At 46.8% G+C, this 27600-nt stretch overlaps 3 protein-coding genes, 1 long non-coding RNA gene and 3 other non-coding genes across 14 annotated transcripts; 3 read left to right on the forward strand and 4 right to left on the reverse strand.

The window, feature by feature from the left end:
- The first annotated feature begins 78 nt into the window (after positions 1 to 78).
- On the forward strand, positions 79 to 16528 carry erbin (erbb2 interacting protein). 3 transcript variants are annotated; one of them, XM_049737262.2, is made up of 27 exons: positions 79 to 647; positions 2570 to 2634; positions 5274 to 5468; positions 5544 to 5661; positions 5754 to 5832; positions 5902 to 5991; positions 6260 to 6316; positions 7529 to 7592; positions 7705 to 7779; positions 7996 to 8140; positions 8230 to 8302; positions 9067 to 9196; positions 9267 to 9382; positions 9696 to 9765; positions 9873 to 9972; positions 10593 to 10714; positions 10789 to 10965; positions 11040 to 11228; positions 11333 to 11450; positions 11600 to 11783; positions 11861 to 13214; positions 13441 to 13560; positions 14389 to 14445; positions 14529 to 14681; positions 14746 to 14838; positions 14960 to 15034; positions 15243 to 16528. In XM_049737262.2, exons 3-27 carry the CDS (start codon positions 5283 to 5285, stop codon positions 15348 to 15350), a joined length of 4053 nt encoding a protein of 1350 aa, XP_049593219.1. In that variant the 5' UTR covers positions 79 to 647; positions 2570 to 2634; positions 5274 to 5282; the 3' UTR covers positions 15351 to 16528. The 3 variants fall into 3 exon arrangements, with proteins under 3 accessions (XP_049593219.1, XP_049593220.1, XP_049593221.1); XM_049737263.2 differs by having other exon boundaries at positions 2573 to 2634; XM_049737264.2 differs by lacking the exon at positions 13441 to 13560 and having other exon boundaries at positions 80 to 647.
- LOC125979258 (uncharacterized) lies at positions 15463 to 17380 on the reverse strand. Its single transcript, XR_007485273.2, has 2 exons — positions 17231 to 17380; positions 15463 to 17145 (listed from the first exon to the last, which is right to left on the reverse strand). It is a non-coding gene; the product is annotated as an uncharacterized lncRNA (long non-coding RNA).
- srek1 (splicing regulatory glutamine/lysine-rich protein 1) lies at positions 16935 to 25637 on the forward strand. 5 transcript variants are annotated; one of them, XM_068652702.1, is made up of 15 exons: positions 16935 to 17078; positions 17216 to 17349; positions 19402 to 19517; positions 19593 to 19739; positions 19822 to 20000; positions 20071 to 20201; positions 20275 to 20377; positions 20442 to 20543; positions 20612 to 20680; positions 20747 to 20852; positions 20982 to 22411; positions 22511 to 22912; positions 23080 to 23226; positions 24346 to 24469; positions 24780 to 25637. In XM_068652702.1, the coding sequence occupies exons 1-11, from the start codon at positions 16951 to 16953 to the stop codon at positions 21090 to 21092; spliced, it is 1326 nt and encodes a 441-aa protein (XP_068508803.1). In that variant the 5' UTR covers positions 16935 to 16950; the 3' UTR covers positions 21093 to 22411; positions 22511 to 22912; positions 23080 to 23226; positions 24346 to 24469; positions 24780 to 25637. The 5 variants fall into 5 exon arrangements, with proteins under 5 accessions (XP_068508803.1, XP_068508804.1, XP_049593224.1 ...); XM_068652703.1 differs by lacking the exon at positions 24346 to 24469 and having other exon boundaries at positions 24780 to 25072; positions 25151 to 25637; XM_049737267.2 differs by lacking the exon at positions 24346 to 24469.
- LOC125979255 (protein sidekick-2) lies at positions 21195 to 27595 on the reverse strand. 2 transcript variants are annotated; one of them, XM_049737265.2, is made up of 15 exons: positions 25716 to 27595; positions 25565 to 25615; positions 25426 to 25482; positions 25244 to 25364; positions 25002 to 25162; positions 24770 to 24930; positions 24364 to 24499; positions 24198 to 24286; positions 23898 to 24090; positions 23618 to 23827; positions 23376 to 23510; positions 23063 to 23212; positions 22752 to 22977; positions 22596 to 22680; positions 21195 to 22366 (listed from the first exon to the last, which is right to left on the reverse strand). In XM_049737265.2, exons 1-15 carry the CDS (start codon positions 25846 to 25848, stop codon positions 22130 to 22132), a joined length of 2145 nt encoding a protein of 714 aa, XP_049593222.1. In that variant the 5' UTR covers positions 25849 to 27595; the 3' UTR covers positions 21195 to 22129. The 2 variants fall into 2 exon arrangements, with proteins under 2 accessions (XP_049593222.1, XP_049593223.1); XM_049737266.2 differs by having other exon boundaries at positions 22596 to 22677; positions 25716 to 27593.
- Positions 26780 to 26851, forward strand: trnae-cuc (transfer RNA glutamic acid (anticodon CUC)). The gene has a single exon. It is a non-coding gene; the product is annotated as a tRNA-Glu (tRNA).
- On the reverse strand, positions 26979 to 27050 carry trnad-guc (transfer RNA aspartic acid (anticodon GUC)). Its single transcript has one exon. It is a non-coding gene; the product is annotated as a tRNA-Asp (tRNA).
- Positions 27339 to 27410, reverse strand: trnad-guc (transfer RNA aspartic acid (anticodon GUC)). Its single transcript has one exon. It is a non-coding gene; the product is annotated as a tRNA-Asp (tRNA).
- Positions 27596 to 27600: the final 5 nt, after the last annotated feature.

The following is a 27600-nucleotide window of genomic DNA, read 5'->3' on the forward strand; positions in this document are numbered from 1 at the left end:
ATGTGTGTATTTACAATGCATGTGCGAGGGTGGGGGGCAGTGCAGGAGCGCTCAGCGGGCAAGCATCAAGACGGACTTGTCTGTTTGCTGGAGGCGGAGACACCTCTTGTCGGCGTGGGGCTTCGGTGCTCAGTAAGGAACCGAAAGAGGACAGCGTGCGGACTTAATTTAACCTGCTTTGCTTCACATCGGCCTACGGATAAAGAAAGACGATGAGTGGAAACATCTGGGCGCGGCACATTTCATCACTGGACGTCAAGCTTCCACTCGGCCGAGCCGCTTTTGTATTTCCTCGCTGAATATCGTGTGGACATTTTGGATTTTTTTTTTTTTCCTCCCTCTCCTCTGACGTGAAACCAGCACCTATATTTGAGCTGAAATTGTGTCATTTTTAAAGGATTCTCTTTCCGTTCAAGTGTGACTTGAAGAACTTTAAGACGGCTTTGTTGCCGATATGAGCCCGCACGGCCAGTTTGGAGTTAAGTGGGGGGCTAGCTGTTAGCCCCATTAGCTCGGAACCATTCGAAGTACCGTCGAGCGATGCGGTCTTTTCTAGCCGACTGAATGCTCTTCTCTCGGCGTCAAATCGGAGTGTAATCGTGTGTGGACATCGCGGCTGGACGCAGTGCCGCCAGCAAGGCACCAAGGTGGGTGTTTTTTTTCCTCCTTGTTATCGCGTCTGTTCACCCGGAGGTTGGGGTGGGGGGTAGCGTACGACATGCTAACGATGCTAACAGTCCTAGTCGCGGCGGAGTAACAGTAGACGACACGCATTCCGATTTTTTCTCCATCCACAAATGATGGAAAATCATTTAAGATAAAAATGTAAATAAATGGATGTTTAATGTGGGTTGCGATTATCGATGTTCGTGAGTTGGACGTCAGTAAATGGTGTTCACAGCTGTTTTGTGTTTTTAGGGAACCGATACCAGACAAGATGATCAGCATAAAATGTTAAATACATTAATTACTACATTTAGAATTATTAGATTTTTTTTTTTTTGGTGTCATTTATATTTTGGTGTTAGCCAGGGCTGCTCATAAACATTCCATGTTCCAGGGCCCCCTGCGTTAGTATTGTGCTTGTTCATTTTGTTCTTATTCCTCTTTTGGTTCTTTGCAATTCTTGTTACGTCTTGTTGTTCCCTATTTTTTTCTTAATTATATTTGTTGGTGTCCTTTGTGTTATTTTGTTGATCTCATGTCTGGTGTCGTTATTCTGTTATAATTATTTTTTCCCTTTTATTCCGATTATTGTTCTTTTAAAAGTGGTGTCTCATTCTTGATTTTACTATTGTATGCGGTTTAATGTGCATTTATTTTATGACAGGTCCATTTATCAGATTATTTGGTGTAATTTAAGACATTTAGGATTAGATGCGCGTTCTCCAGCAATCTGAGACTTCCCTGTTTGGGAATGTGAGCAAGAACATGGAAGACCATCTGCTTCACTGGAGGTCTGCAAAAGTTTGTGTTTGTTGTGACAGCATGAAACCCCCTCAACCTCACACCCCTCAAAGAAACACCGGCTGGCGTCTGGCCACTGGGATTCGAAAACTTGACCCGATTGAATTAACCCTTGACCAAAGAGGGCGGCCACATGTTGCATCTCCACCAGCGAGAAGAAGCCTCCATTCAGCTGACGTCTGCCATTCCATAGTACTCAGAGGATGCTACAATATTCTGCAATGTGTAAAACCACCACATACACACCATTTGTATGCAGTATTCTTACTTTTGGTGTCAGACGGGCGAAGAGGAAGTGGAGCAGAAACTGACGAGTGTTTGCGGCTGATTGGGGGGACGTGATGAACAAGTGAGAATGTTTCTCGCTCGCCGGCTTCTTTTGTCTCGGTCAAGGCCTTGCACTGTGGCGCCATTGTGTGGCTATCTGCTTGCGGCCCCTTGTTTGCCCGGGTCAGCGAGATGCCACTGTTGTGTTTTTTGCCAAACGCAGACGGCTTGTGAAAATCTTGGTGCTTACCTTGCTTTGGTGTGTTTTTTGTGCACATTGGATACATAAGAGCTTTTCTTTTGTGCAGTAAGTAGCACCCTAAAAAAAAAAAAACTAAATTGTCTTTGATGCTTTGATCATGGTAGGCTTGTCGAATATTCAAAATTATCTTTAATGTTACAGAAAAACAAGAATTGTCCTTGACATTTTGCGTTTCTGGCTTCCGATGGCGACTCTGGCCTCCCTGTGCAGGATTTGGGTTCTTCCCGTACCTATGTGGCTTTATTCCAGCTACCACCTTGAAGCATCTAAATTATCCACGAGCGTATTTGCGAATACTTATTTATCTTTACGTGTGATTGAATGGCAACAACTCAGCTGTGATAGACTCGAGCTCACCCGTGACCCAAATAAGTACAAGCGTTATCGAACAAGAACCTGATGGAGAATATTAACGTTGACCTACTGCCTAAAGCGCATGGCTGGCTGTGACATCCGCTAGCCAGAGGCTGAGCTGCACTGTATATATTTACACGGAGCATGATATAGTCTGCGTGATTAATCTGAATTTCAGTATCGTCACACTTTTAATAATTACTGTTTTCTCTCTTGCAGTGTTGTTGCTGCTAGTTCCGTTACCTGCTGTCCACCCCCCAAGCGCTTGAGTCCTAAATGACAAGGTAGGTGACAAATTCACAATGACATTTGTCATTTATTTCAATTAAAATACTCACCAAGCTAATGCGAAAACCCTAGTTAAGGTAATTATTGCGCTTCCTGTCTCATGATGCAGTTGTTGTCAACATTGTTGATCGTGATGCTCGCAAATTAGTATTTTTTTTTTTTTTTTCCCCGTTATTGTTGCTTTGGCCTTGCGTGAGCATCTGGGATAAAAACGTGCGCTCTCACGTTGTTTCTGCAACTTTTTTCCCCTGTTCTTCTAATTGTCTGTGGCAGCCGGACTCTTTTTTATGCGCTAATGCTCGCCGGCCTGTACAAATGAATCCCAGAGGCTCGTCCTTAACGAGAGCTCATATTTAATTAACAACTTACAGGCAACATGGAGGCTTTTCTATTTATAACTAGCAGGCCTGCCTGACCCGCTTGGGTCTTTTCTCATGAATTCAGGCCGATACATTTTTTTTTTGCACCGGACCTAATTGTCCAAGCCGGAAAATTCCAACCGGTCTCAAAGTGGCCGTTTTTGAAAACAAAACAAAATGGTGGCATGTTAACATTTCTCACAGTTGGCGCATGACCAAAATCCTACTTAGTTATCTATTAATTTGTTTTGTCTTGTGCTCGACTTGTACTCGTGCTCTTTTAAGGCAGCCAGGGCAGCAATCAGACCCTGAGATGTTTGGATATGTCGCAACGTTCTGTGCAAACATGCGGACCTGCTCATCCCGCCGCCGCTGTTTGCTCAACACAGGTGCAACCAGGAGCTGCAATGATGCTTTGCTGAATTGAAAGACACCAAATATTAGCTATGCGATCTCGCTGCAGTTGCAGAGTCAATGTCAGCCATCACGTAGGCAGGAAGTGGAAGATTTGCACATTGAATCTCGGGGAGCTAAAATGTAAAAGCATGTGCACGCAGAAGCTTCACATGCGCTGATCTTCGTGCGTCGATGCCACTTTGTCCTCGTCCTCAGATCAGATTACTCGCCCTCATTTGGGGCCAAACGTTGAGAAAACAATCAGGCTTTTTGTTCGGCGGCGTCACGCGAGACCGCTGAGAGCTCGGAGGCTCGCTGAGAACCAGAGTGAAACTGGAACTTCAGATTCCAGTGTGACTGTCGGGTCAGCTCACGCGGTTGCTTTTGTGTGTTTGCGTGTGGTGATAAATACGAAAAACAGGAGGTTGCTATGCTCTATGTTTACGTCAAATGTTAGCATGCTAGCATTTGAGAAGCTCTGTTCGTATTTTAGCATCTTACCAGGCCCTTGGTATAAACTCTTGGACCCCAAAATGGTGCATGGCTGAGCTGGCTCCATCATTCAGGGATGATAATCAGTCATCCGACATGCCATGATTGACAGCAGGCATCAGACAGAAGCTTCCAGGTTGTTGGCCTTTTGCTCAAAGCCAAGTACTTGTCAGCGGCAGCTTGCGTTATTAATAGCGAACGGCGCTTGTCTGCTGGATGTGACAATGTGATTAGCGCGGGGCGGCCCTCGCTTGCTTCCCTCAAAGCAGCTTTTCATCCAGATTGTTATGGCTTTTCCCGGGATTGCCCCTGCTATGACTGAGATTACAGACGCTAGCAGACGGGAAATAAATGCTGCCAGACGGCCTTGCGTCCCATGTCGCAACCAAAATGTGCGGTCCAGCTGACATGCTCAACACAGACCGTCTGATGTTTGCTGTCAATCATCTTGACGAAATAATTCTCTTGGTTTTGATGGGACAGTCGGCGCTGCAAACACTTTGGTAGGTTTTGACATCTTCCCCTAAATTCAAGTATTTTTACGCTTTACCCCAACTCTGACACCCCGAGCTGCATTCCATAGAAAGTTTCCGAGCCTGAGGTTTGACATTTCTGACTTTTTCCGGAACGGTCCAACGGTTTCTATGGCAACAGCCTTGACCCAGCAGGAGCTCTGACCAGGAAAATAAAGCGAGAATGTCATTTTCATTCACCGCCACCGAGGGGAAGCCACGGGGCTCGCTGCCAGGCCTCGGGGGCTTGCCGCCAGGAACGCAGCACTCACATGGCCACCATTCACAATCGTAACACGTGTGTGGGATAAGTAGGCCAAATCGTGATTTAATTCTGTTGACGTTGTTACTGTAGCTTCTTATACAGTATTGGTTTTAAAGTTCAAAACTGAAGAAGGAAAAACTTGTTTTCAAACCTCATGCACATATGAGCTAGCTGCCAAAGCATGTCTGCCTTTGAGTCTCTTCATTTTGTCTTTGTGTTAGTTGAACTATTTACTTCCGACATTTGTGCGTGTGTGGTTGTGGGCATATATGTCAACCTTTTTAAGGAAGTTCCTCGCCACCCACACTGTTGTTGTGAAGTGTGACTTGGTATGATGACAAAAATGTTCAGCTAACCCTAAAAACAGAATAAAAGTAAGTGACACAAATAGATGGGAAATATTTAATAGTGTAAGACAAACATTTTGAATTTTAGAAAAAATATGAAAGCTGTTTGGCGCAAAATATTACACAAAAAATAAACAAAAATGTCAATTCTAATTCTTAAATGCAAAAAATATCGAAGTCTGACATAAATACATGATTAGGAATTTTATCCTTGATAATCCATTTGAAAATAATATAATGATTTCTTCTTCTTGTCCCCTGCAGTGCCTGAGGATGTCGAAGCGCAGCTTCTTCGTTCGCCTAGTGCCGTGCCGCTGCTTGCGGGGCGAGGAGGAGGCGGTGACATCACTGGACTACTCCCACTGCAGCCTGGAAACAGTACCCAAGGAGATCTTCAGCTTTGAGAAGACGCTGCAGGAGCTCTTTCTCGATGCCAACCAGATTGAAGATCTACCCAAAGTGAGCCCGCGGACAACTTTTAGTTTGACTTTGACTCTTGAGCTCCAGGCAATAAATTTGTCTTTGTGCCACTAGCAACTATTCAACTGTCAGCTGCTCCAGCGACTGAGCATGCCCGACAATGACGTCACGGTGTTGCCGCCAGGCGTCGCCAACCTCGTCAACCTCAGGGAGCTTGACGTCAGCAAAAACAGTCAGTTTAGATTTCACCTCAGATTGGAAAATATAAAAAAATCATATACATGGATATAAGATTTAAATTGGCATGTCTTTTTGTGCGTACAGGTATCCAGGAGTTTCCAGAGAATATCAAGAACTGCAAAGTGCTCACTATCGTGGAAGCCAGCGTCAATCCCATTTCCAAGTGTGTATGAAAAAGGTGAAACGCAGAACTCTCGGTATGCTGGTGTGACTCATCTTCATCTCATTTCAGGCTCCCTGATGGCTTCACCCAGCTCATGAGCCTGAGCCAGCTCTACCTGAACGACGCTTTCCTGGAGTTCCTACCAGCTAGTTTTGGCAGGTCTGTTTGGGAGGGGAGGGACCTCAGAAAACTAACTTAAGTTAAATGTGAGAAGCAAGAATAGTCCAACCTGTATCGCGCTCAGTCAGAAATTTCCGGCCATCCATTTTGTGGCTAAACTGGTTCTTCTGTTTTGCCTGTTGGCGGTTCACGCATGTGACGCGCCGACCCATTGTGATGACACACCGTTAGTCAAAACAGACAGTGAGTTCCAGTGCGTGTTTGTATGATGACAATGATGACATTTGCATTGTTCTTGTGGCTGCAGGCTGACAAAGCTGCAGATTCTGGAGCTGAGAGAGAACCAGCTGAAGATGTTGCCCAAGTAAGTAAGAGGAGAACAAACCTCCTCCTGCTCTTTTCTTGTACTGTTCAGTCCCATCACGTTACATAAGATCATCCTCCCCCCCTTCCCCCACTTCTCTTTCCCGCCAGCTTGCTCTGACAGGTTTTGTAATCTTTTTTGATGTAACGACAAGCTGAGGGTTGGACCTCACTCTGAGAACATTTGAGAAAGCTTTTTGGTGATCATTCGGGGAACCTCGCAGATGTTTCTTTCGGCAAGAATGGTCAGGAAAATGTACTAAATTGGCCACACTAACTGTGTTTATGAATTAGCTTTTAGCACGTTAGCGTGAAGATGATTTTTGCTACCGAGTCGCACTGCGGAAAAGGGCAGCGGTTAGCCACATTGTGATGTCACAGTTTGGTCAAAGGTGTATTTTGGGGAAATGGACAACAAAGAGAAGATTTACTTGCTTGTTTAATTTGACTCCTGATGGGTGGGAAACTTGCCTCCCCCGTTGCCTTCCATTTTACATCCACCCCCACCTGTTTACGTGACAGACGCCAGAGCCATTCGAAAGCCGGCTGACCTTACAAAGAGAGGCAGCGGCCATGATGAGGGTTGCCCCGGGCGACGGGCAGGCATCTCTGGAGATGTCAACAAATGTTTCCGCGGACAAAGAAATTCTTTTCAGCGACTCGCTCTCACACAGCAGGGCCCGGTGCTTTTTAAGAGTCACAAGCCGCACCGGTCAGTCCGGAAAAGTCTGCGCCGCTCATTGTAAGCACAAGACAACCGTGTCGGTCACATTCTAGCAATAATGAAAATGTATTACTGCTGTAGTTCATTAAAAATACACCAATCTTGTTTTAATTTAATAGCTCACCGATCAAGAATTGACAAAACAATTTGTCGTGTACTTTGAGCTGTTTGAGATAAAACAGTCAATACTGCCCTCGTGACCTCACTCATTTCATTCACAGTCTCAAAAAGTCTCTTTTTGTATATTCCCAAGTTTTCATGGACTTAAAAGGTTGTTAGCGACGGCGTCTTCTTTTGACTCGCTTCCATTCTCACTTTATGAGGAGCCCCTCAGAATTAAACAAACGTCTGTGGGCTTCTGCTTAGCGTCGGGACGAGAGTGAGCCAAGAACAACGCACGCGGACATGTTGCGTCTAATCTCGGCTTTTTTCCAACCCACACTGACACATTTTACGGCCCTCAAGATGAGTGTGCGTGTGTATCCGCAGGAGCATGCAGAAGCTCACACAGCTGGAAAGGTTGGACCTGGGCAGCAACGAGTTCACTGAAGTGGTGAGTGTCCCTGCGGCCTCAAGAGAGCTGTTACCAAAGCTCCACTTGGCACACGGAGCGTTTCTCCCACGCACAAACATTTTAACCTCCTTTCTCATCGTGCCATCCACAGCCTGAGGTATTGGAGCAGCTGACTGGAATCAAGGAGCTCTGGATGGACGGGAACCGTCTGACGTTTTTGCCTGGGGTATTGACATGCACACGTCATCCACCAAAAGTGGCACAGCCAACTCAAACCAATTTTTTTTTTTTTTTTTTGTGTTGCACAGTTTGTTTGTTACGCACTAAAACTCACGCCGCTTAACTTCTGCCATCTGGTCGATCGTTATCAACGTGTGCTCTTTTACCCGGAATGCGAGCAACATTTCCTCCTTAACACAGGTCTGTCTGTACTTGTCGTCAGATGCTGGGCACGCTCAAGCAACTGCTCTACTTGGACGTTTCCAAGAACAACCTGGAGATGGTGGACGAGCAGATCTGCGCCTGCGAGAGTCTGCAGGACCTCCTGCTGTCCAACAACGCCCTCACCCAACTGCCAGGCTCTATCGGTATGGATGTTTTAGCACGTATACTTCCTCAATTCCCAAAAAAAAGAACTCTGATCTGTTGTGTAACACTCCCTCACTGTGCTCCTCAGGCTCGCTGAAGAAACTGACGGCTTTGAAGGTGGATGAGAACCAACTGATGGAGCTTCCCGACTCCATCGGAGGGTGAGGATCATCCTCCTTCTCGTTTCTTAATCCTTCACTTTCTTCCAAACAAGCAATTATCTGCCGCGTTAAGAGTACACCGCCTGGCGCAGATTATAAAACCCCGATGGTTGATCTTTAATCCCGTGTGAGGATTGAAAGCTGCGTTGTGGTGGGGCGGACACATGCTGTTGTTGGATTTATAATAAGCCTCCCCCCCTCTCCTCCCCGCTGTCAGCCTTTTAAAGATGACTCCATATGTTAGCCGTCAGATGAGCAGATTAGCGGCCATGCTGTGCCGGGGAACAGCCAGGAAGTGCGTGTCATGTGTGTGAAACAACCGCCAAAGATGGTAATAAAATGGTGGATAGACTTCATCCCCCGCATTATTACCTTTGACTTGACAAAGGCACAGGTAGACAATGGAACCTCATTCCAACAGCCATTGCACAAGTTCCAACGTCACAGCCCCAGGTTTGACCTGCCTTTGCATGATATCACCGCCATTGCGTGCAGCTTTCACACAGCCGACACGGAATCCAACCTTCGTAATTAGATGATGCCAGCATCTGGTTTCTGGCGAGGAGTCTCGTGTTAAACATCACCCCCCCCCCTTCCGGATCGCCACTATTCCATTTCTTTCTTATATTACCCCAGGAAATTCGGCCTGCCGTGTCTGTTCCTGTTCCTGTTTTCACACAGTCGGTGTCAAATCGAAACATCCCAGTTCCAGAATTTACAGCGACTGGGCATTTTCTCACGTTTACTTGTCTCCCGCCCTTCAGGCTGAGCTCTCTGGACGAGCTGGACTGCAGCTTCAACGAGATCGAAGCCTTGCCGCCGTCCATCGGCCAGTGCGCGGCCATGCGCACCTTCGCCGCCGATCACAACTTCCTCAGCCAGCTTCCCCCCGAGGCGAGTGGAAATCGGTAGCCCCTTCACCCGTGTCCGAGTGCGCTCATTTAAACATCTGTTGCTGTGACAGATGGGCAACTGGAAGAACGCCACCGTGCTGTTCCTGCACTCCAACAAGCTGGAGTCGCTCCCGGAGGAGATGGGCGACATGCACAAGCTGAAGGTCATCAATCTGAGCAACAACAAGTGAGTGGAGCACTCAACTCCAGTGTGTGTTTGTGTGTGTTTGTGTGTGTTTGTGATTACACACAGACAGCCTCTCCCTTTGTAAGCGGAGACACTTAATGACGACGTCAAGGATACCTTCATTAGCCTACAATCATCTGTAAACTGAGATGCTCTTTGACTTCCTCCATCTCGTCATTACAGAAACTCTGGAATTTGTATTTGTTTGCATTCACCCCCCCCCCCTTCCAATAAACTGTCACACTCAACTGACTCTTAGAGTGTTTCTCAGGCTTTTATAGACTGTGACTTAAGTGTTTGTGTTCCTCTCCAGGTTGAAGAACCTCCCCTACAGTTTCACGAAGCTCAGCCAAATGACAGCCATGTGGCTCTCTGAAAACCAGGTAAAGGCCCAGTACCCCATATTTTTTTATTTATTCATTTATTCATTAAAGACCTCTTGAGCCAATTCTTTGTGAGACTAATTCAGAGTGATCTGAATCTCCCGCAGTCCAAACCCCTGATCCCGCTTCAGAAGGAAGAAGACCCCGAGACCCACAAAACCGTACTGACCAACTACATGTTCCCGCAGCAGACCCGAACCGAAGACTGTGAGTGTGACCCGAATGCATGTTTAATAGGGGCTGCCTGGCACACAGGTGGTGTCTCCTGTCATCATGTTGCGCAATCCGACCTCCTCTCGAGGCTAGCTGTAACCTCTTTGACCTTCTTATAATATAACGATCGTCCAAGTGAGGAAGTCAGTAGAAAGTCCAATTACGCGCATGTGTACATTTGAATTGAGCTGTGATTGAGAAGTAGGTGAAATGTTAGATTTGAGCTATTTCTCTTTGTCTTTGCGCCACCTTGTGGTTGAGGTTGGACAGGCACATATTCAATATAGGAGGATAAATACAGAAGTCCTTTAAATAAGACGATACAAATCAAGCCCTTAATTATCTTTGAAAATTTCAATTTAATCCTAACATCTGGGTATTACTGTTATTTTTCATCTTAAATTTGAAATGAGATATTTTTAGACTGTATTTCTCCTCTCAGTCATGTTAGAGCAGTATTTTATATTCGCCACGTACTTTTTTTTTTAAGTTAACGGTTCAGGTCACAATTCAATGACAAGTGTGGCCATCAAATGTATTCATCCCACTAGTCAAGGTAGTTGAATAAATCATTTTTGACAGAGATCTCTCCCCTTCTATCGCTTGTTTTCCAGACGTCCCCAACTCCGACTCGGAAAGCTTCAATCCGGTCTTGTGGGAGGAACAGCGTAAGCATCGAGCTCAGGTGGCCTTCGAGTGCGACGAGGACAAAGACGAGAGGGAAACTCCTCCGAGGGTACGGCGCCGAATCCTTCCTTTGTCGTCATACCGTTTTGTGAATATTTCGAATGGACACCTCCTCTCTGCCAGGAGGGCAACCTGAAGCGTTACCCCACGCCGTATCCCGACGAACTGAAGAACATGGTGAAGACGGCTCAGTCGGTGGCGCACCGGCTCAAGGAGGATGAGTCGAGCGAAGAGTCGGGTAGAGACCCCAAGACCCCCGCGGAAAGGAACCACATTGGTGTGCAGGACGTGGGAGTCAAGGTCTTTGAATATTTCGATACACAACATAATTGGTTGACAACGATAACATGTTAACAGTCATATTTTTTGTGCAGGTGATCGACGCTCCCCGCTCTAATGGCCTTGCATCAGACTTGGAGGCCAAAGCTTGCAACACCACCTTCACCATCCCAAACATTCCAGAAGGCATATCTAGGGACACAGAGTCCGAGTCCTTCAGCTCCCAACAGGCCCCGCTCAAATCGTCCGAGAGTTCCACCATAAACCACGAAGACACGCTGGAGGTAAGTGCAGCAAGGCAAACGTACATATATCCAAAGTTTACATGCAATATGATGAAAATGGCCCCCCAGGCTGTCAAAGATGAACACTTTTCTTGTCTTTCCAGGACTCTGAGGAGCTGTCGGACGAAGAGGAGGAGATGAGGATTGCCGAGATGAGGCCTCCTCTCATCGAGATCTCCATTAACCAGCCCAAAGTGGTGACACTGAGTAAAGACAAAAAAGGTACAGTGGTTCTCTGACATTTTGTGTATAATTGATTTATTACAAATTATTTTGAGCATCCCCAAGCCTTACGAACCCATTTGTGAGAAGCTCGGATCAAGAGAAAGATGAGGCAGGATGAGTGACGGCGTGTTGCTGTGAACACACAGATGACAGCAAGGACGCTGACTCGTTGCTCGATGACACGGTGGCCAACAGCAACCAGAACAACAGCAACTGCTCGTCGCCGTCACGCATGTCGGACTCCGTGTCGCTGACCACCGACAGCAGCCAGGACAACTCCCTGTGCACCCCTGAGAGAGAAGCCAAGATGCCCTTCCTCCCCAAGAGCAGGTATGCAACACGACGAATGTTCTTCAGAGATCCTCACAATGTTCCGCTTCTGATTTCTGGCGCTGTCTTTGTTCCAGGCACGAGGATGAGAACATGAACCCCTCCAAAGACGCCGGGGAGCTTCTCCACAACGGCAACGGCTCGGAAACGTCCCTCCAAGCGCTCCTGAGGGCGCAGCGGGGAGCCACGGAGCCGGCGGGTGACTACGACCTGTCTATGGAAGCCCGACTGGCCTTCATTGAGAAGGGACTCAACAATGGCCTTGGAGACGGCTACACCAAGTGGGACCAGATCAACATGAACGTTTCGCACCCGGCGACAGACAACATGGGGGAGCCTCGTAATGGTTTAGTGGGATTGCAGGAATCGGACGGCAAGCGGGGTTTCGACAACCGCCATTTCCAGAATGGAAACCAGCAAGTTAGCGACGGGTCCTCGGGCGGCGGCCAGATGTCTCACAGCACTGAGGAACTGTCCCCTGAGAGGAGGTGCCAACCTCCCCAGGTCAGCAAGTCTCAGAGCATCAGCAACATCGATGCGGGCGGCATGAAAATGTACTCGTTTGACGGCGACGCGGCAGCAGAGAATAGGATGGCGAGCGGCAGCGGCCCCGATCCAACGTCCACGGCTCAGGGCCAGAGTATAGTGAGGAGCAAGTCCGCCTCCTTGCTGGACGATCACAACCTCCAAGTCTCTCCAAGCACGGAGCAGTTATCTTCGTCCATACCTCCCACCAGCACCAGCAGGTACCCGGTGCCCTCCAGCGGGCCCACAGGAGCCTCCCCGCCTCAGTACAACGTCCAGTACTCAAGCAAAGACGGCATGTGGGCCCAGAGGATGCCCATGCCCCCAGAACACCAAGGCTACCTCCCCCCCGCCACCCATTCGCTCGCCAACACCAACTACTCTAACCGCAATCAGGCACCGCCGTACCCGCTGCAGCCCCAGCAAAGGGCGCCCCCCATGGGGTCCAAACCTCCAGGGGACATGTGGACCAAGGAGAGACTCCACTCTACCAGCAACCAGTCCAGGGGAGGCACTCTACAGCGGCAGAGCAGCGCCACCTCCACCTCCTCCATGGGCGACTACCTGACCTACCGGGACATTCACACCCTCGCCAGGGGCCCGCTGGCCATGAGCCAGGCGGCACAGCGGCCCATCTCCAACCGCACGTACAGCATCGACATTGCCGCTCCAACCAGGCCGCCCGGCGCTCGGCCGCAGCCCCACGAGCTCCCAGAGAGGACCATGTCGGTCAGCGACTTCCATTACCCTCACAGTAGCCCCAGTAAGAGACCGAACGTCAGGGTCAAGTCGGAGCATTCGCTCCTGGACGGATCCGGTGGACTTGTATCGGGGGCGCCAGGAAGAGTCCCGGCCGACTGGAGGGACCAGGTGATGCGGCACATTGAGGCTAAGAAGATGGAAAAGGTAAACAAACAAAAACTATTAAGGCAGAACTACACAACACTCGACCAGGGGTTCACAACCATTATTGCGCCGAGGCACATATTTTACATTAAAACAAAAAATCTACAAACAGGCAGGGCGTCATCGGCAATCGCATGAAGCCTTTGTTTTTGTTGCATGTTTATGTGCGTGTCATGGTTGCATTGCATGGCCGCCGCTGACGTCATGGGCCGGCGCCACCATTCAGAACGCGCTGTCCCGCTCCTTTAATTCTTATAACGCGCCACTTGGCTGCGCGCCCCACCGCGACTGCTACTACGGCAGCTGTAGGGACGTGTTCGGGCCCTACGCCGCCGCCGCCTTCAGCGTGAGTACCGTCCGGAACCGCAATGTCACAAATCTGACCCGTGTCTCCTCTCCCGTTTCACCCCGCAAGCATCTGACACTTGTAACGCTACAAGTGAGAGTATGTTTGATTTTGTCACCAGCGCATGCCTCTGGAGCACGCCACACACTCCCCCGCCATTCAACTTTCAAGTCACGCTTAAGTCACCTATTTTACGATTTGTGCTTTTATTCGGCAAGATACATTGACTTGACTTGCTTCACGTTTGAAGGTTAAGACTTACTTCCGAGTAACAGAACATTTGTCCATGGCAAAGCAACGCTAAACCCCCAAGAAGCTTTCATTCATGTTCAAATTAATAATCATTATTCGTAGCGGCTGATGTCATCATTGTCTCACCATCTTGTGACATCATCATGATTGTCTTTTAAATTCCTCTGCTGCTTGCTTGGTCGTCCACTTGCCCCCCCTTTGTGTTTTGGCCTGAGAAGTGACTTGTTGTGGAAGGTAAGTGGCCTCAAAAATCAGTAGAGGAGAGATTTATATCCTCTTAATAGTATTCCAATAATCCAGCTGCATTTCCACCGAAACATCCCTTCCCAGCAGGATCATCTTTTGGCTCTTATTAATAAACACAAAACCATACGAAGGCTTCCCTCGTACGTTCTCCAAAGCTTCCTGTGGTGGAAATGCATACACGTAGTGCGCTCCTCAGCTTGTAGATGAAATCCAGACGCTCAGCTCGTAGCTCCCTTCAAACAACTTTCCACTAATCACCTCCATGCTGTCTGCTGTTGTTGTTTTAATCCACGAGTTGTGTGAAGAATCATCTCCGTGTGTCTCTTGCAGGATGACGTCTTTGGTCCACCCGGGCAGCAGAGCTACACAATGGATTCGCGCAGAAAAGTAGGTGGACTTTCCTCGCATCCGCTTTTTTCCACATCATGAGCGACAAGAAGCTTTGACATTAACGTGTTTGGATGCGGCAGGTGCCTCTGATGAACGGTCAGGCGGTCTCGTCTGCTCGTACCCATGGGAGTCAGACCTCCATGGCCCGCCACCCCTCCAGAGAGCAGCTCATCGATTACTTGATGCTCAAAGTCTCCCACCAGGCTCCGGGGCCCTTGCGGCAGCCGCATGAGGTCAGTCGGGACGTCATAATCATATATTGGAAATGAAAAAGTTGACATTTGCATTTCATTTCAGATCCACGTGAAGGTGGAGAAAAATCCAGAACTTGGGTTCAGTATATCCGGAGGAGTGGGAGGTCGCGGAAACCCCTTTCGTCCAGATGACAATGTAAGGTTTTCCCCCCCAATACAGTTTGTGAACTATGTTGTCTTAATTCATGATTTTGCCAACGACAAGATCCACTAAAATAAAAATAGAGTAATATTAATGGCATGATCCATTCTTTCAGGGGATCTTTGTAACGAGAGTCCAGCCTGAAGGACCAGCGTCTAAGATTCTTCAGCCCGGTGATAAAATTCTCCAAGTATGTCACCATACCAGTTTGACGAAAAGAGTTCTGCCTTCAGTCTGTCAACAAAAAGTGGAAGCTCAATTGAAATATGTGAAAAATGTTACGTTGAACGTGTAGGAGTGGTTCGAAGCGAAAAATGTTTTTGGTGTAGAATAATGCGAGCAGCTTGGCACAATGAGCTTATTTTGTTGACGATGTTTTTTTTTTTTTGTGTCGCCAGGCGAACGGCTACAGCTTTGTGAATATCGACCATGGGAACGCAGTGTCCCTCCTCAAGACCTTCCCCAGCACTGTGGATCTGACAATCGTGAGAGATGTGCAAGCGTAAACAGCAACGGGGGGGAGTGGGAGACTTATTTTTGTACTCAAGCATGGGGGGGGGGAAATGCCACTTTGAATGTAAGCAAGATGACGCGGTGGACAAACGGGCTCTCACTGTGGTTTCTAATTTTTTTTTCAATGGGAAAAAAAACCCGCTGAAGACTTGAGCTCCCCTTCTGTCCGTGACCACTAGAGGGAGCAAGATGCACCCTCTTTTCTGCCTGTTTTGTTTGTTTTAGCATGTTGAAGCAGCAATGGACATTATGCGCTCAGAGAGTGGACGTGAAAGTGAGACACTCGGCCGAACTCTGCTTCTTGTTCCATGTGACCAAAGCAAGGATGGCTGCGGGAGTGTTCCAGTAAGCCGGGTCCATATTTCATCTTTTTCTTGCCTTTGTTTTAATGTTTCTTCACACATTCATTTGGGAGAGCGCCACTCTTTTGCCTTTTTTTTTGGGCCCAGTCCTGTTGATTTGACTCATGCCGGGGAGATAAGCAAGTGCCATAAGACCTCGAACTGTTTCGACAAGCAATATTCACACTTGACAGCAATAAAGCCTTTTTGTTTTTCCACATAAGATTTTTTTTTAAACTCTTTTAGTAACACCACCAATGATTTTACATGATTTTATATATGGACAAGAGAGTTTTGTAATAGCACATTAAATCTATATATTCTATGTCTACAATAGTGTGGAGAATAGTCTCTGCGTTTTGTGTAAAAGTGTCACTTTTGTCAATTAGATGGTTGTTTGTCGACGGGCCGGTAAATGATGAAACGGTGAGCATGTTTCGCATCTTGTGTTTGTTTGAAATTGTGACGTTCATCTTCATGTCAAACTGTCGTCTTTTTGTAGACAATCGTGGGAAATCATTCGTCGTCATCCATGTGGGTCTGTTTGGGATGCTCACGTCTTATTTATTTTTAGCAGGCCAATTCTGTGTTTTATTTTTTTAGGCATTACTAATCAAAATGTGTAAATATATACGCACACAGTGATTTGTTTTTTCTCTTTTCCAGTTGCACAAGCAGCAATAAGTTCCAATGCAGAAGACACCTGTGTTCACATGTAGCTAGTGTATTTCTTAAGACCACAGACGTGCATCCACGCGACATTCCAGATTTTGTACATAATGAATCGTTTCTGGCGTAACACCTGTGGAAAATAAACCAATGCTCTTTCACACTGTGCATAATTGGTTTGTTTTATCGTTTACATTAAAATGTTGGAGATTTACTTTTTTTAAGCATCTTTTAGTCTTTGATTGGCTGCTGGTAAAATTACAGATTCTTGGATAAAACACGTTTAGTGGTATTTTTTGGGAATAAAATTGTTGCATTGATGACTACTCGGGCCCCATAACATTACTGTTTGTGGTTGAGTTGTAGTTTGATTTTTAGTTGTATTATTTACTGTAATTAAATTTATTTGGACTGTGCAAATGTCTTGTCATGTGCGACTTCCATCCACAGGGGGGCGGTAATGCGCTCGGCTATTCAATTGTGCTGCGAGAAAAAGCCAGCGAATCTCCGACGTAAAAAAACACGAACATATATTCGTCGAATATAAACATTATTGCTGTTTTAAATACGTCATTGTTTCGTAATGAGTGGAATATCCGGCACTAACGTCGTCCAGGTGACCAATCTGTCGTCAACGGTGAGCAGCGAGCAAATGCGCACTCTCTTCGGCTTCCTGGGGGATATCGAGGAGCTTCGGCTCTACCCACCCGAGTAAGAGCGACGTGCGGCGGCTGGGGGGGGATCAGGCGACAACGCCGATGTGCGGCCTGGTCCGACACTATAAATAAGCATTTAACGATGTCACATATGATTGTGTTAATGCCTCTTTTTTTGTTGTCCCTCTATAGCAACTCCACTCTAACCTTCTCGTCCAAAGTGTGCTATGTCAAGTATCGAGAATCTTCCAGCGTTGGAGTGGCGCAGCATCTCACTAATACAGTTTTTATGGACAGAGCCCTCATAGTTGTGCCATGTGCCGAAGGTCAGTGGGAGCTAAAGCTTCAAAATGTCCCTTGATTTCATAATGACCTTGCTTTCTATTCAACTATTCGCTCTTGTGCTATACTGGGTTGGATAACATTCGTTCACGTAGGTGTTACGTCATGGCAGCGTTCGATTGTGTGGATGCTGAGTCACAATTTTTTTTTTTTCCCACAGATTAAATTATTCTAATAAAATGTACGACGAGTTACGATCAACGCAACTTTGTAGTTTGCACGTCAGCCTCGCAGTTCGGAGGTTTGGGATTCAAATCTCAGTTTGGGATTCAAATCTCAGTTTCCTGTTTAGAGCTTGCAAGTTCAATGGTATGAGGGTTTAATCTATGTATATTTAATATAGTTGGTGGGAAAAATGTAATCTACTTTGCATGGATGTTTGCTGATGACAAAATGCTTGAATGTGATACCTTCTCATTAAGTTACACATTTTGAAAATTTACAATATTGTTTTACTTTCCGTGAAAAATTTTCAGAAGCTTACCAGAAATTTCTAACCCCTTCGCAACCTTATTCCCCTTTTTACCATTTTACAAATCAAATCATCCTAAATTCCAACATCACCTGTTTTTGTGGGAGCCCCCCCCATCTTTAATTCTCCCTTTTTCGTCCTTCACCTCCTCCCCCTCCCCTGTCAGCAACAAATAATTAGATGTTGCTGTCTGGACGGACATGATTAATTTGGCTTTTTGTTTTGTTTCCTGTGTGATTATGTGTGCATATCAGATACACGACCACACTACTAAGCCTGAGTCATTGAGGCATTGTTTGCCAGGCCGCTACCGTCCTCGATGACGGGGGCCACGAGGCGTCAGTGATCATGTGACCAGGAGCACTACAAGATGGACACCTTGTCTCCTTTTTTTTTTTTTTTTCTTTTCATACTTTTTGTTCCCCCAATGTTGTCCAATCTCTGCTGTCTCTGTCTATGAAAAGGTGGTTCTCTCACTTTCGCTCTTCTCCCTGGAGCGATTTTATATTTATTTTTTAATCATCATTATTATTATTATAGTGGTACCTTGACTGACGAGTTCCATTTAATTGAAACCATATTAATCCATTCAATCTCCCCCTCCAAAATAGAATATAATAGAATGTCATCCTTTACACAGTGTCAAGAAAATATGCCTGCAAATATCATATTTATTATATTATCTATATGTGTTGCTGCACCTTTTGTGTTCAAGAATACTTTTTTACTTTTAATATAGCTTTGGAAATTACAACTGTGATTGAGATGCTAGTTTTGTTAGCTGACGTTTGGCTAGCCAACTTTCTCAAGATGAAGTGATGTGGTTTGGTTTGAATAAGTCAAGGCACCACTGTCTTATTATTATTATTGTCCAACCCTCCCTCCCCCCCATATACCCCTTATCTCTCTCTCTCTCCTGCTGCAGCTTGTTTGTGGTTGAGTCGGCATGATGATGCGACGGGATGCTAAGAGGGAGGATGACTAACACTTGCCTCTCTTGTCATTGCCGTAGTGACAGAGAAAGCGAGAGAGAGTGAGAACATCTTCTGACCTCTTCCCAAGTCCGCTCAGATGATCGTAGCTCGTGGATGATTCGCCATTATAATAGTCTCGCTATTGATGCTAATGCAGCAATGATTTCATTCATCATCCAGAGGTGGTCCATCTCTCATTAGCGTACAAGCATCATTTGTTATTTTTTTTGCGTCTTATCTTAAATATGTAATAAAACAACCTGCTGTTACCATGGCAACAACCTACTTGATGCTACTGGCCCTTGCTCCACCCCAAGCCTGCTGTCGAAAATTGCAAGATGATTTGGTATTGTTGCCGCAGTGAAAGCCTTTTTGTTTTCTTGATGTGCGCTATTAGCATCGCCAGATTTTCCTCGAGTTTCCCCCCCCCCCCCCCCACCACCACACACACACAAACACAGCACTAAGCAAACTGTTTAGCCAGTCCTAAGATAAATCGTGCTAAGATATTCATAAGACTGTGTGTAAGAAAGTGCTAAGGATATTTTGATTGTTTTTTGGAGCAGCTGTTGTTTGTGTGTACCCCGCAGGGAAGATTCCGGAAGAGGCCAAGGCCTTGTCGCTTTTGGCACCTGTTGCTCCCGTGCACAACCTGCTCCACGGCAGGGGGCTGCTCCCCATCCCGGCGCCCAGCCCACGACAGAATGTGAGTCGTTGAATGTGATGAGCAATCCTTTCCTCATATATCACCTATTTTGGCTAATGTACCTTCAACGCACAGTTGAACCTGCCCCTGGTTGGTCACTTAACCCCCACCCTGGAGCCTGCAGTCTCCTCGCTCCAGCAGCCCCCCCTCATGGGCAACGTGGACCCGTCCAAGGTGGATGAGATCAGGAGGACGGTCTACGTAGGCAATTTGAACTCACAGGTGATCATTGGCCAGATGCAATCCAGGATTTGCAGTAAAAACCCTTGTCATGCTGTAATTGGACGGTTTATCTCCTCTGCAGACCACAACGGCGGAGCAGCTACTGGAATTCTTCCAGCAGGTGGGCGACGTGAAGTTTGTGCGGATGGCGGGTGATGAGACGCAGCCCTCGCGCTTCGCCTTTGTGGAGTTCGTGGAGCAGGACGCCGTCGCCCGGGCGCTCTCCTTCAACGGCGTCATGTTCGGAGACCGGGCCCTCAAGTACGTGAAGATGACAGCAGGGATTATTGATGACAAATATGATGATGTCGTTCATTTTGCTCTCCGTCAGGGTGAACCACTCCAACAACGCCATCGTGAAGCCGCCCGAGATGACGCCGCAGGCCGCCGCCAAGCAGCTGGAGAGTGTGATGAAGCGCGTTCGGGAGGCGCAGTCTACCATCGCCGCCGCCATCGAGCCAGGTGAGACACCGGCCCCCTGTTTACCAGCGTCACCTTTGGGATAACCGGATGTTGTCTTTTTTTTTTCCCTCAGCGGAGAAAGAGAAACACTACGCCGCTCATTCGGGGAGAACACGACCCCCATCACGATCCCGATCCCACTCTGGCTCACGGAAAAGATCACGCTCCAAACACGGGTGAGGCGTCACTTTTTCATGGTTTGCAACTGTTGCGATGTTCTGAAAACCTTTGTGCTTCCAGACCGCCGCAGAAGTGGCAGAAGAATGACACACGCACTTCCCGAAGTGGCCACAAGAAGCGCTCACGCTCCAGAGACAGGCGGCGAAGCGCGAGCCGCTCCAGGTTGGTCCAGAATACTCAGGCTGTGCTTTGGAAGGAAAGCATATTTGTAAATAACATGTGACATTTAGGATCCGCCGGCGGAGTCGAGGGCGATCTCGGAGTCCTCCTAGAAGGGGCAGGTCGCCCTCCCCAAAGAGGTGAATATCAGGCAGTTGAACTTGAAAAGATACTAACATTCACAATCTCACTTTGGATGTTGTCAGAATTAAAAAGCGGCGGGAACGCAGCCGGGACGAATGGGAACCTTCTTCATCGAGAAAAAGAAGCCGGAAAGATGAAGAGCGGCCGAGAGGCAAGAAAATGCACAAGGTAAGTCGGACTTGGGGCGTCTTTCACAACACTTTGCACAGGACACCGAGTCCCAAAATGTGGGGAGGGGAACATAAAAGTGGAAACTTACGACTGCACTCTCGTCGCGGGCACTGTGGAATGTTTCAGGTGGGACGGGACTACGACAGAGAGGTCTCACCCGCCGAGGACGCCCACTCGCCCCCCTTCACGCAGCACAACGGCGTCCACAAGGCGCGCAGCGACGACGCGTCCATTTGACGCTGCCCGACTGACTGACTGACTTAAGTTGTCACTCCCCCCCCCTGCCGAGAGGGCAAGTGAAGCGCCACAATGTCCAATTTTTGCATCTCGCAAATAGCGGTTACGTGTTTTATGCTCCTAAAATTGGTTAACGGTGAGCCTCACTTGCCCGTTATGGCAGCGTGAAAGGAAGGAAACGCCCGATGTTTCCTGCACGAGTAGCGACGTTTACAAGGAGGCTTCATTTCGGTTTTTTATGTTTTTGTGGCCACGCTTGCTGTTTTTAGTCCCTATTGTGTTGCGCAGTGGGTGTGGGTAGGGCGGAAAAAAGAGGAAGCTGATGAACCTTGAACCCCAGTTTGGGTTTTTGTCTCCCGCCATTGACAAGCAACCTGGCGAATCAACTTCGGTTCTCCCACGTTCCATGTTAGCTCCTTTCATGCACTACAGCTTACTTTAGGTGTTAAAAATCATCGTCCCACCTACGTTATTTTAACTATGATGCCACACTGGCATTTGATGGGTCGACTTTTACTTCCTTTTTGTGTCATTACATTTCACACCGAATAACAACGCTGTGAAAAAACAGCATTGATAATCAGTGCGAAAAGAGTTTCTGATGTTAAAATGCAAATACTGCCTCCGTCCAGTCTCTGATGCTAAGCCGGGTCCCCCCCCTCACTTAAATAAAAGTGTACGAACAAGCAAGTGACGCGGAGAACATCAAGTGCCTACGCTGCCGTTGTACAAAATATCGGAGAAGTTTATTTGCATGGTTAGCACTAGCATCGGTAACTGAATACAATATTGAGTTAAAAGTCAACAAATTGATTTTGTTCTATTTTTTTAAAAGAGAGCACTGGTATTATTGTACATTTGTTTCATGTACACAAGCTTCTGTTTGATGTGACGTTTTAGTAAAAAAAAAAAAATACAATTTTAAACAAGTCGTCTTTTTGTGCTTCATGCATCGCCCACTGCAGGACTGGAGGACGATCATGACAAATGTGCGTTTTCCATGTAGGCGAGTGTCGCGCTCCACGCTAAACTGTAGTCTACCGCGTGAGCGTCCCTTCTCCACCCATCATCATCAGCTGCTGGATGACGTCCAAGCTGGTGTAACCGCTGAAGCAGGCCGCTAAGGGAGGAGGATCATGGGAGTTGGCAGCGCTCTGATCATCAACGGCGGTGGAAAGGCCGTGGGAGGAAGTCGGCGCTCGGAGCTCCACCACAAGCAGATTCGTCGCGATGCATTCCTCTTCCAGCTCGAGACTGTCGATGGGCTGAAGCAGCTGCAGCAAATGGAAGCATTCGTTGGGATTAAGTAGATTTTTCAGGTATCAAATTGAGTTTGATACAATGTCTTTCCAGACATGGCTTCTTTTTTTGGGGGGGGGCTGCTAAGCTTACCAAATTTTTGGTTGGATTTTTTGTAGAGTTGGAAGTTTGAGTTCGAAATCCAAAAATGACCAAAATTTGCTGTTTGGAATCAAATTGGCCACCTTCATGATTGTCACTTACCAGGTGTGTGGGTGCGTTGAATTTCTGCATAGATTTGCTCTTTTCAGGGTTGGGAATGTTGGGCCAAAAGACGACTTTAGCTCTGCTTGATGGATATCAAAAAGGTAAAGTTGACATGTTGTTGCATTTCCTTTCAACAGTACGCTTGTGTTTTACCTTCTGAGGAACTGGGACCCCAACAAGGCAGTCACTACAACGAGGGTCGAGATGATGACGAGTGCCGTGAGGTTTGATGAAATTCCGTGCTGCGTCTCCACCATCCTAGCGGCACTCCGGACCCCCTGCCCGGCCCGTGTGAACCCCGACACCTGCACCCGGTATGCCGCCCTGTTACGTAGACCCTTCAACGTGTACTTATGGACCAGCGGCCCCACGCTGATGTCTGCGAAACAACATGGCATCAGCCATCCACTAGTTTCACAAAATCAAATTATTGGAATGTTAAATTCATATTTATATTATCTTACTTCTCTCTGGCTGCCAGTCCTCTGCATAGTGGATCACGTAGCCCAGCAGAAACCCACGCCGGTCCTCCGGTGAGATAGCTGACCAGCGCAGCTCCAGAGAGGACGACGTGACGGACACAACGCTCAAGTTGGAGGGAGCGCTAGCCGGCGCTAACAGAAAACAGGTACATATTAATATCGCTATTTAATACTGTTATTGATACTGAAATTGCTCTATTAATGCTGGTTTATCAATAGTGAGATCACAATATCCGATGTATCTGGGATACTGAAATTTTGATATTTGACATATAATGTAAAACAAGACACTCACATCCTTCCAGGTAGTAGAAGCGCGTTTTGGCGTAGGTGACTTCTTGGCTGTTGTTAACTCGCTTCAGGTTGCATGTTTGCTGTTGGCCACGCACGTGCAGCCAGACGTCGTAGCTGGTGTACGCTTGCAATTGCTCTGGAAGTAGAAAGTTAACTGTCAAAACCTACTAGTCAAGATACTACTTTACTAGGGTAGCTACAAATTCATTGAATATCATCTCAAGATACAATAGTTCAAACCACCTGAGATATCAACCACCGTCCAGAAATTGTTGCCTTCCTCATGGAAGGATTTATAAGACACGTTTGGCGGATATGGTCCATAGGTGGCGCTCCACTCCAGACAGAAGCATTTGTACTTCCTGACCAAGTCGTCCTTCCACAGCACGCTGAAGGACATCTGGTTGTGGACACGCACACTCAGCCTTCCGCCATCTCTGCCGTTGTCGTCTCCTGTAACGATCACGAAATGGGTGACATGAGCCTAAAATGGCTGACGTCCATCCGGCGCCATTAGACTGACCATGCGGTGGCATCAGCGTGATGCTGGCAGACGGCGAGACACTGACATTGTTGAAAGCGTTGACGTAGACATGGAAGGCTGAGTTGGATAGTAGCAACGTGATAGGTGGCCGCGTTACGCTGAGGACCTCCAAGGGAGGCTCCCCTGAGACCTTGGCCAATGACACATTAAAGCCGTCATGTTCCTCAGCGAACTGAAAGCAATATAAAAAAAACAGCGTTATAAATAGCTGCTAAATGCTACATTGTCGTTTTGCTATGCTATGCTAGGTCTACACTAAGTTATGCTTTGTAACCATACCATCCACGTCAACGAGATCATTCTTTGTCCCCCTTTGTCGGCCATCTTGTTTTCTACCACGTGGAGATTAAGCGGCGGCCTCGTCAACTCTGATGATGGCGAATCGATAATATTAATAATAGTGATACGAGACACGTGGCGTTTGTAGTCTCCATAAGATGATCACCCGGCGGGAGCATGTAGACGTGGCTCCACGGACACTGAGAGCACTTGTTGCTGATCTGGCAGGCCACCTGAACCTCAAGCACCGGCGACCCCTTCACACCCGCCAGGTGACACCCGGCGGCACCCTGGCAACACACCTAAATGGCATGGAGAAAAATGTTAGCTACTGTCTTCTAGACTGCTTTCTTCTTTCCATTTTAGCATCTGTGTTTCCTTCCATCCTTCCTTTCCTGCCATTAAACCTTACTTGTTCCTTTCATTCACCTTTTCCATTTCTACAATGCATTGCAGTTTTTTTCAAACTGGAACAAATTTGATGGAGACGATAAGCATGATCATATTTCCTGTGTATCGTGATAACGACGCAAGTCGAAAGTCAGATTGCTAACGTTAGCTGTTTTATCCACCTGTCGCCAGTTTCCATCATCCTGGTGGTCTGTGACCTCTTTGTGGCGCACGCAGAAGGATGTGACGACCTTGGCGTCGTCCTGACTCCACTGAGCGCTGACATCAACGTGACCGTCCGAATGACGCCTGAAGGTGACGTGTTGAGGAGGACCGCAGCGCACTGAAACGTGTGAAGAATCACAGACATGAACCCACGAAAAGTCAGTAGGTGAAAGGTCGGCAAGAACTTACGCAGGCTGCTGTAAGGCGCCGTGAAGACATCTTTGGAGCATTCGGACCCGACTTGTTCCAGAACCTCCACGGTCAAGTTTCGCTCAAACACTTGGATGTTACTCAAAGTGTCCTTCATCTCATCGTCTTTTATCTTATACATTTTGCAGAATTTGCCCTTCCTAGCAGAAGCCACAAAACCTTCAATCAAAATCTTTGCTTGCTAAATTGTGTTTCTGCTTTGCCAATTTAACAAGACTCGCTTTTGACGGATGATGAGCGTGACGTTGGCCTCCCTCTCCTCTGCTGCCCCACGCCGCCACTGACACGTCAGCAGACCAGGAATGTGAGTTTTTCCGTAACATTCCAAGCCCGCAACGCCACCTGACACAAAAAAACACTCAGTCCTTCATTCCACTTCCCGACTTCCTGAGTCGTCGGTTACCTGGCAAGGCGAGGCGGCAGGGCTCATATATCGATATATCGTAATTACCACAGGACTCTGAAACAAAACCGTGACATCATCATCATACCTATATGCTAAATAAGAGGCGCAAATATTTACTTATGTTTACAAAGCCCACCTGGTTGGATCTGTCCCAGCGAACACACCACACATGGATCCAAAAATACACCTGAAAACCACAACCCCCCCCCCCCCCAAAAAAAATTCTGAAACTATAAAATATATACAAAATACTCATGAGTGGGATCCGTGAAATGGAAGTGACTTACCAGTGAGAAGTAATAAAAGATGACAATGTCGGAGGAGCTCACACATACGTCCTAACACGGTCCCGATCATGGTGGTCACACAAAAAGATGTCATGTAAATGTAAATTGTAAAGTCACACGGATAATCCATCATATTGTTTATCTGTGAGCGTAATAGCTGTGTGAGTGTGCAATTTGGATGAAGAAGTTGACTCGCCCAGCTCACAGGAAGTCATTCACGCCCCACTAACTTACTCAAATGATTGAAAAAAAATAAATTGAGCCCCTCAGCCAACAAAATTCTCGTAAGCTCGGTTTCATACTGTCTGACACATGCCATTTTTTTCGGGGAAATGTGTCATCCTTGATAAAGATTTTGACATTTAAAGTGTAATGGTTGAAAAAGGTCGTTTCTTTATCATGCTCGCCATCTGTAAACTTTATGTGAGGAACTCGTGGGTTTTGACATCCTTCCAAATCAGCATTACAAATCAACATGTAGGCAAGACACATTGAGCACATTAAGAAGACTTTGAAAAAACAAATGTATGGCCCAGACTACAAAATGAAAACCACTGGATGGTTTTATTGGATTTTAAAAATAATGAAACTTCTCAATTTAAAGTGAGAGTTTACAAGTCAGAGTTCTGATTTATATTTCATATATCTGATTTAAGATCAGGATTCTGACTTCACAGTGAAAACCCTCACTTCAAAATTCTATTTCTTATTCTCAGAATTCTAACGTTAATCTCGGAATTCGATTCAGAATTAAATTCTGACTTTACAGTCACAATTCTCACTTAATCTTTGAATTCTGACTTTAAAGTGGGAGTTTACAAGTTAGGGTTCTGATTTAAATTTCAGAATTCTGATTTTAATCTCAGAATTCAATACTGAGAATAGTCAAGATTCTGACTTTAGAGTGAGAATCCTCACTTCAAAATTAAATCTCTGAATTCTGACTATAAAATAAGAGTGTGTAAATCAGGGTTTTGATTTTAATTTAAGAATTCAGATTTTTCAGTGCATCCACTTCATTCTAGACATGTATATATACAGTAATGATGGACCTGTCGACATAGTCCCTGGTGGTCTAGTGGTTAGGATTCGGCGCTCTCACCGCCGCGGCCCGGGTTCGATTCCCGGTCAGGGAACTTCCTTTTTGTTTTTTAATGTTTTGACGTGTAAGAATGTAGTTATATTTACAGAATACAGCAATTGAGTTTAAGAAAATCATGCAGAAAACGAACAAAAAGAAATTGAAACTTACCAAAAACGAATCTCCCCGTCGGGGAATCGAACCCCGGTCTCCCGCGTGACAGGCGGGGATACTCACCACTATACTAACGAGGAGTGAATTCCGGACCTGGTATGTCCCTTTATGTACGCAACTATGCATCCCCTCCCATTTCCTCCCTCATCCCAAAAACATGCATGGTCGGTCAATTGAGCACTCCGAATTTGCGACTGGGCTGCAACCAGTCCAGGGTGTTCCCTGCCTATTGCCCGATGACTGTTGGGATAGGCTCCAGCATGCCCGTGACTCTCGTGGGGAAAGGCGGTACAGGAGATGGATATAATTTTATGCCAGCAAAATTTAAGAAGCAGATCTTTGTATATTCTCACATAGTTAAAAAGGTACTCCCCGTCGGGGAATCGAACCCCGGTCTCCCGCGTGACAGGCGGGGATACTCACCACTATACTAACGAGGAGAAGTCGATCGTGAGGGCTCAAGTTTATATTTTCAATCTGTGTACGGTATCTCGAAGGGGTAGGTAAAGGTTAGCACTAAGGCTGTGGTAAGTCTAGCGATCTAAGTATACGTGGCTTCGCGTTCTAATTTCTACTCTCGCACTTAACCCCGGCTCATGTCCAGCTTACTTTAAGTTCACAAAATGTCCG

Source organism: Syngnathus scovelli, chromosome 13 (assembly GCF_024217435.2).
Source record: "Syngnathus scovelli strain Florida chromosome 13, RoL_Ssco_1.2, whole genome shotgun sequence".
Taxonomy (NCBI): Eukaryota; Metazoa; Chordata; class Actinopteri; order Syngnathiformes; family Syngnathidae; genus Syngnathus; species Syngnathus scovelli.

What these genes read in the sequence shown, in the direction of transcription:
- erbin (XM_049737262.2), top strand. Translation starts at nt 5,283, where the DNA reads ATGTCGAAGCGCAGCTTCTTCGTTCGCCTAGTGCCGTGCCGCTGCTTG. An exon ending in GCAACGAGTTCACTGAAGTG is followed by an intron (nt 7,593 to 7,704) that starts GTGAGTGTCCCT and finishes TGCCATCCACAG; the next exon opens with CCTGAGGTATTGGAGCAGCT. An exon ending in AGAGGGAAACTCCTCCGAGG is followed by an intron (nt 10,715 to 10,788) that starts GTACGGCGCCGA and finishes CCTCTCTGCCAG; the next exon opens with GAGGGCAACCTGAAGCGTTA.
- srek1 (XM_068652702.1), top strand. Translation starts at nt 16,951, where the DNA reads ATGAGTGGAATATCCGGCACTAACGTCGTCCAGGTGACCAATCTGTCG. An exon ending in AGATCACGCTCCAAACACGG is followed by an intron (nt 20,378 to 20,441) that starts GTGAGGCGTCAC and finishes TTGTGCTTCCAG; the next exon opens with ACCGCCGCAGAAGTGGCAGA. An exon ending in GAGGCAAGAAAATGCACAAG is followed by an intron (nt 20,853 to 20,981) that starts GTAAGTCGGACT and finishes GGAATGTTTCAG; the next exon opens with GTGGGACGGGACTACGACAG.
- LOC125979255 (XM_049737265.2), bottom strand. Translation starts at nt 25,848, where the DNA reads ATGATGGATTATCCGTGTGACTTTACAATTTACATTTACATGACATCT. An exon ending in ATGATGGAAACTGGCGACAG is followed by an intron (nt 24,500 to 24,769) that starts GTGGATAAAACA and finishes CATGCCATTTAG; the next exon opens with GTGTGTTGCCAGGGTGCCGC. An exon ending in GGACTGGCAGCCAGAGAGAA is followed by an intron (nt 22,978 to 23,062) that starts GTAAGATAATAT and finishes GTTGTTTCGCAG; the next exon opens with ACATCAGCGTGGGGCCGCTG.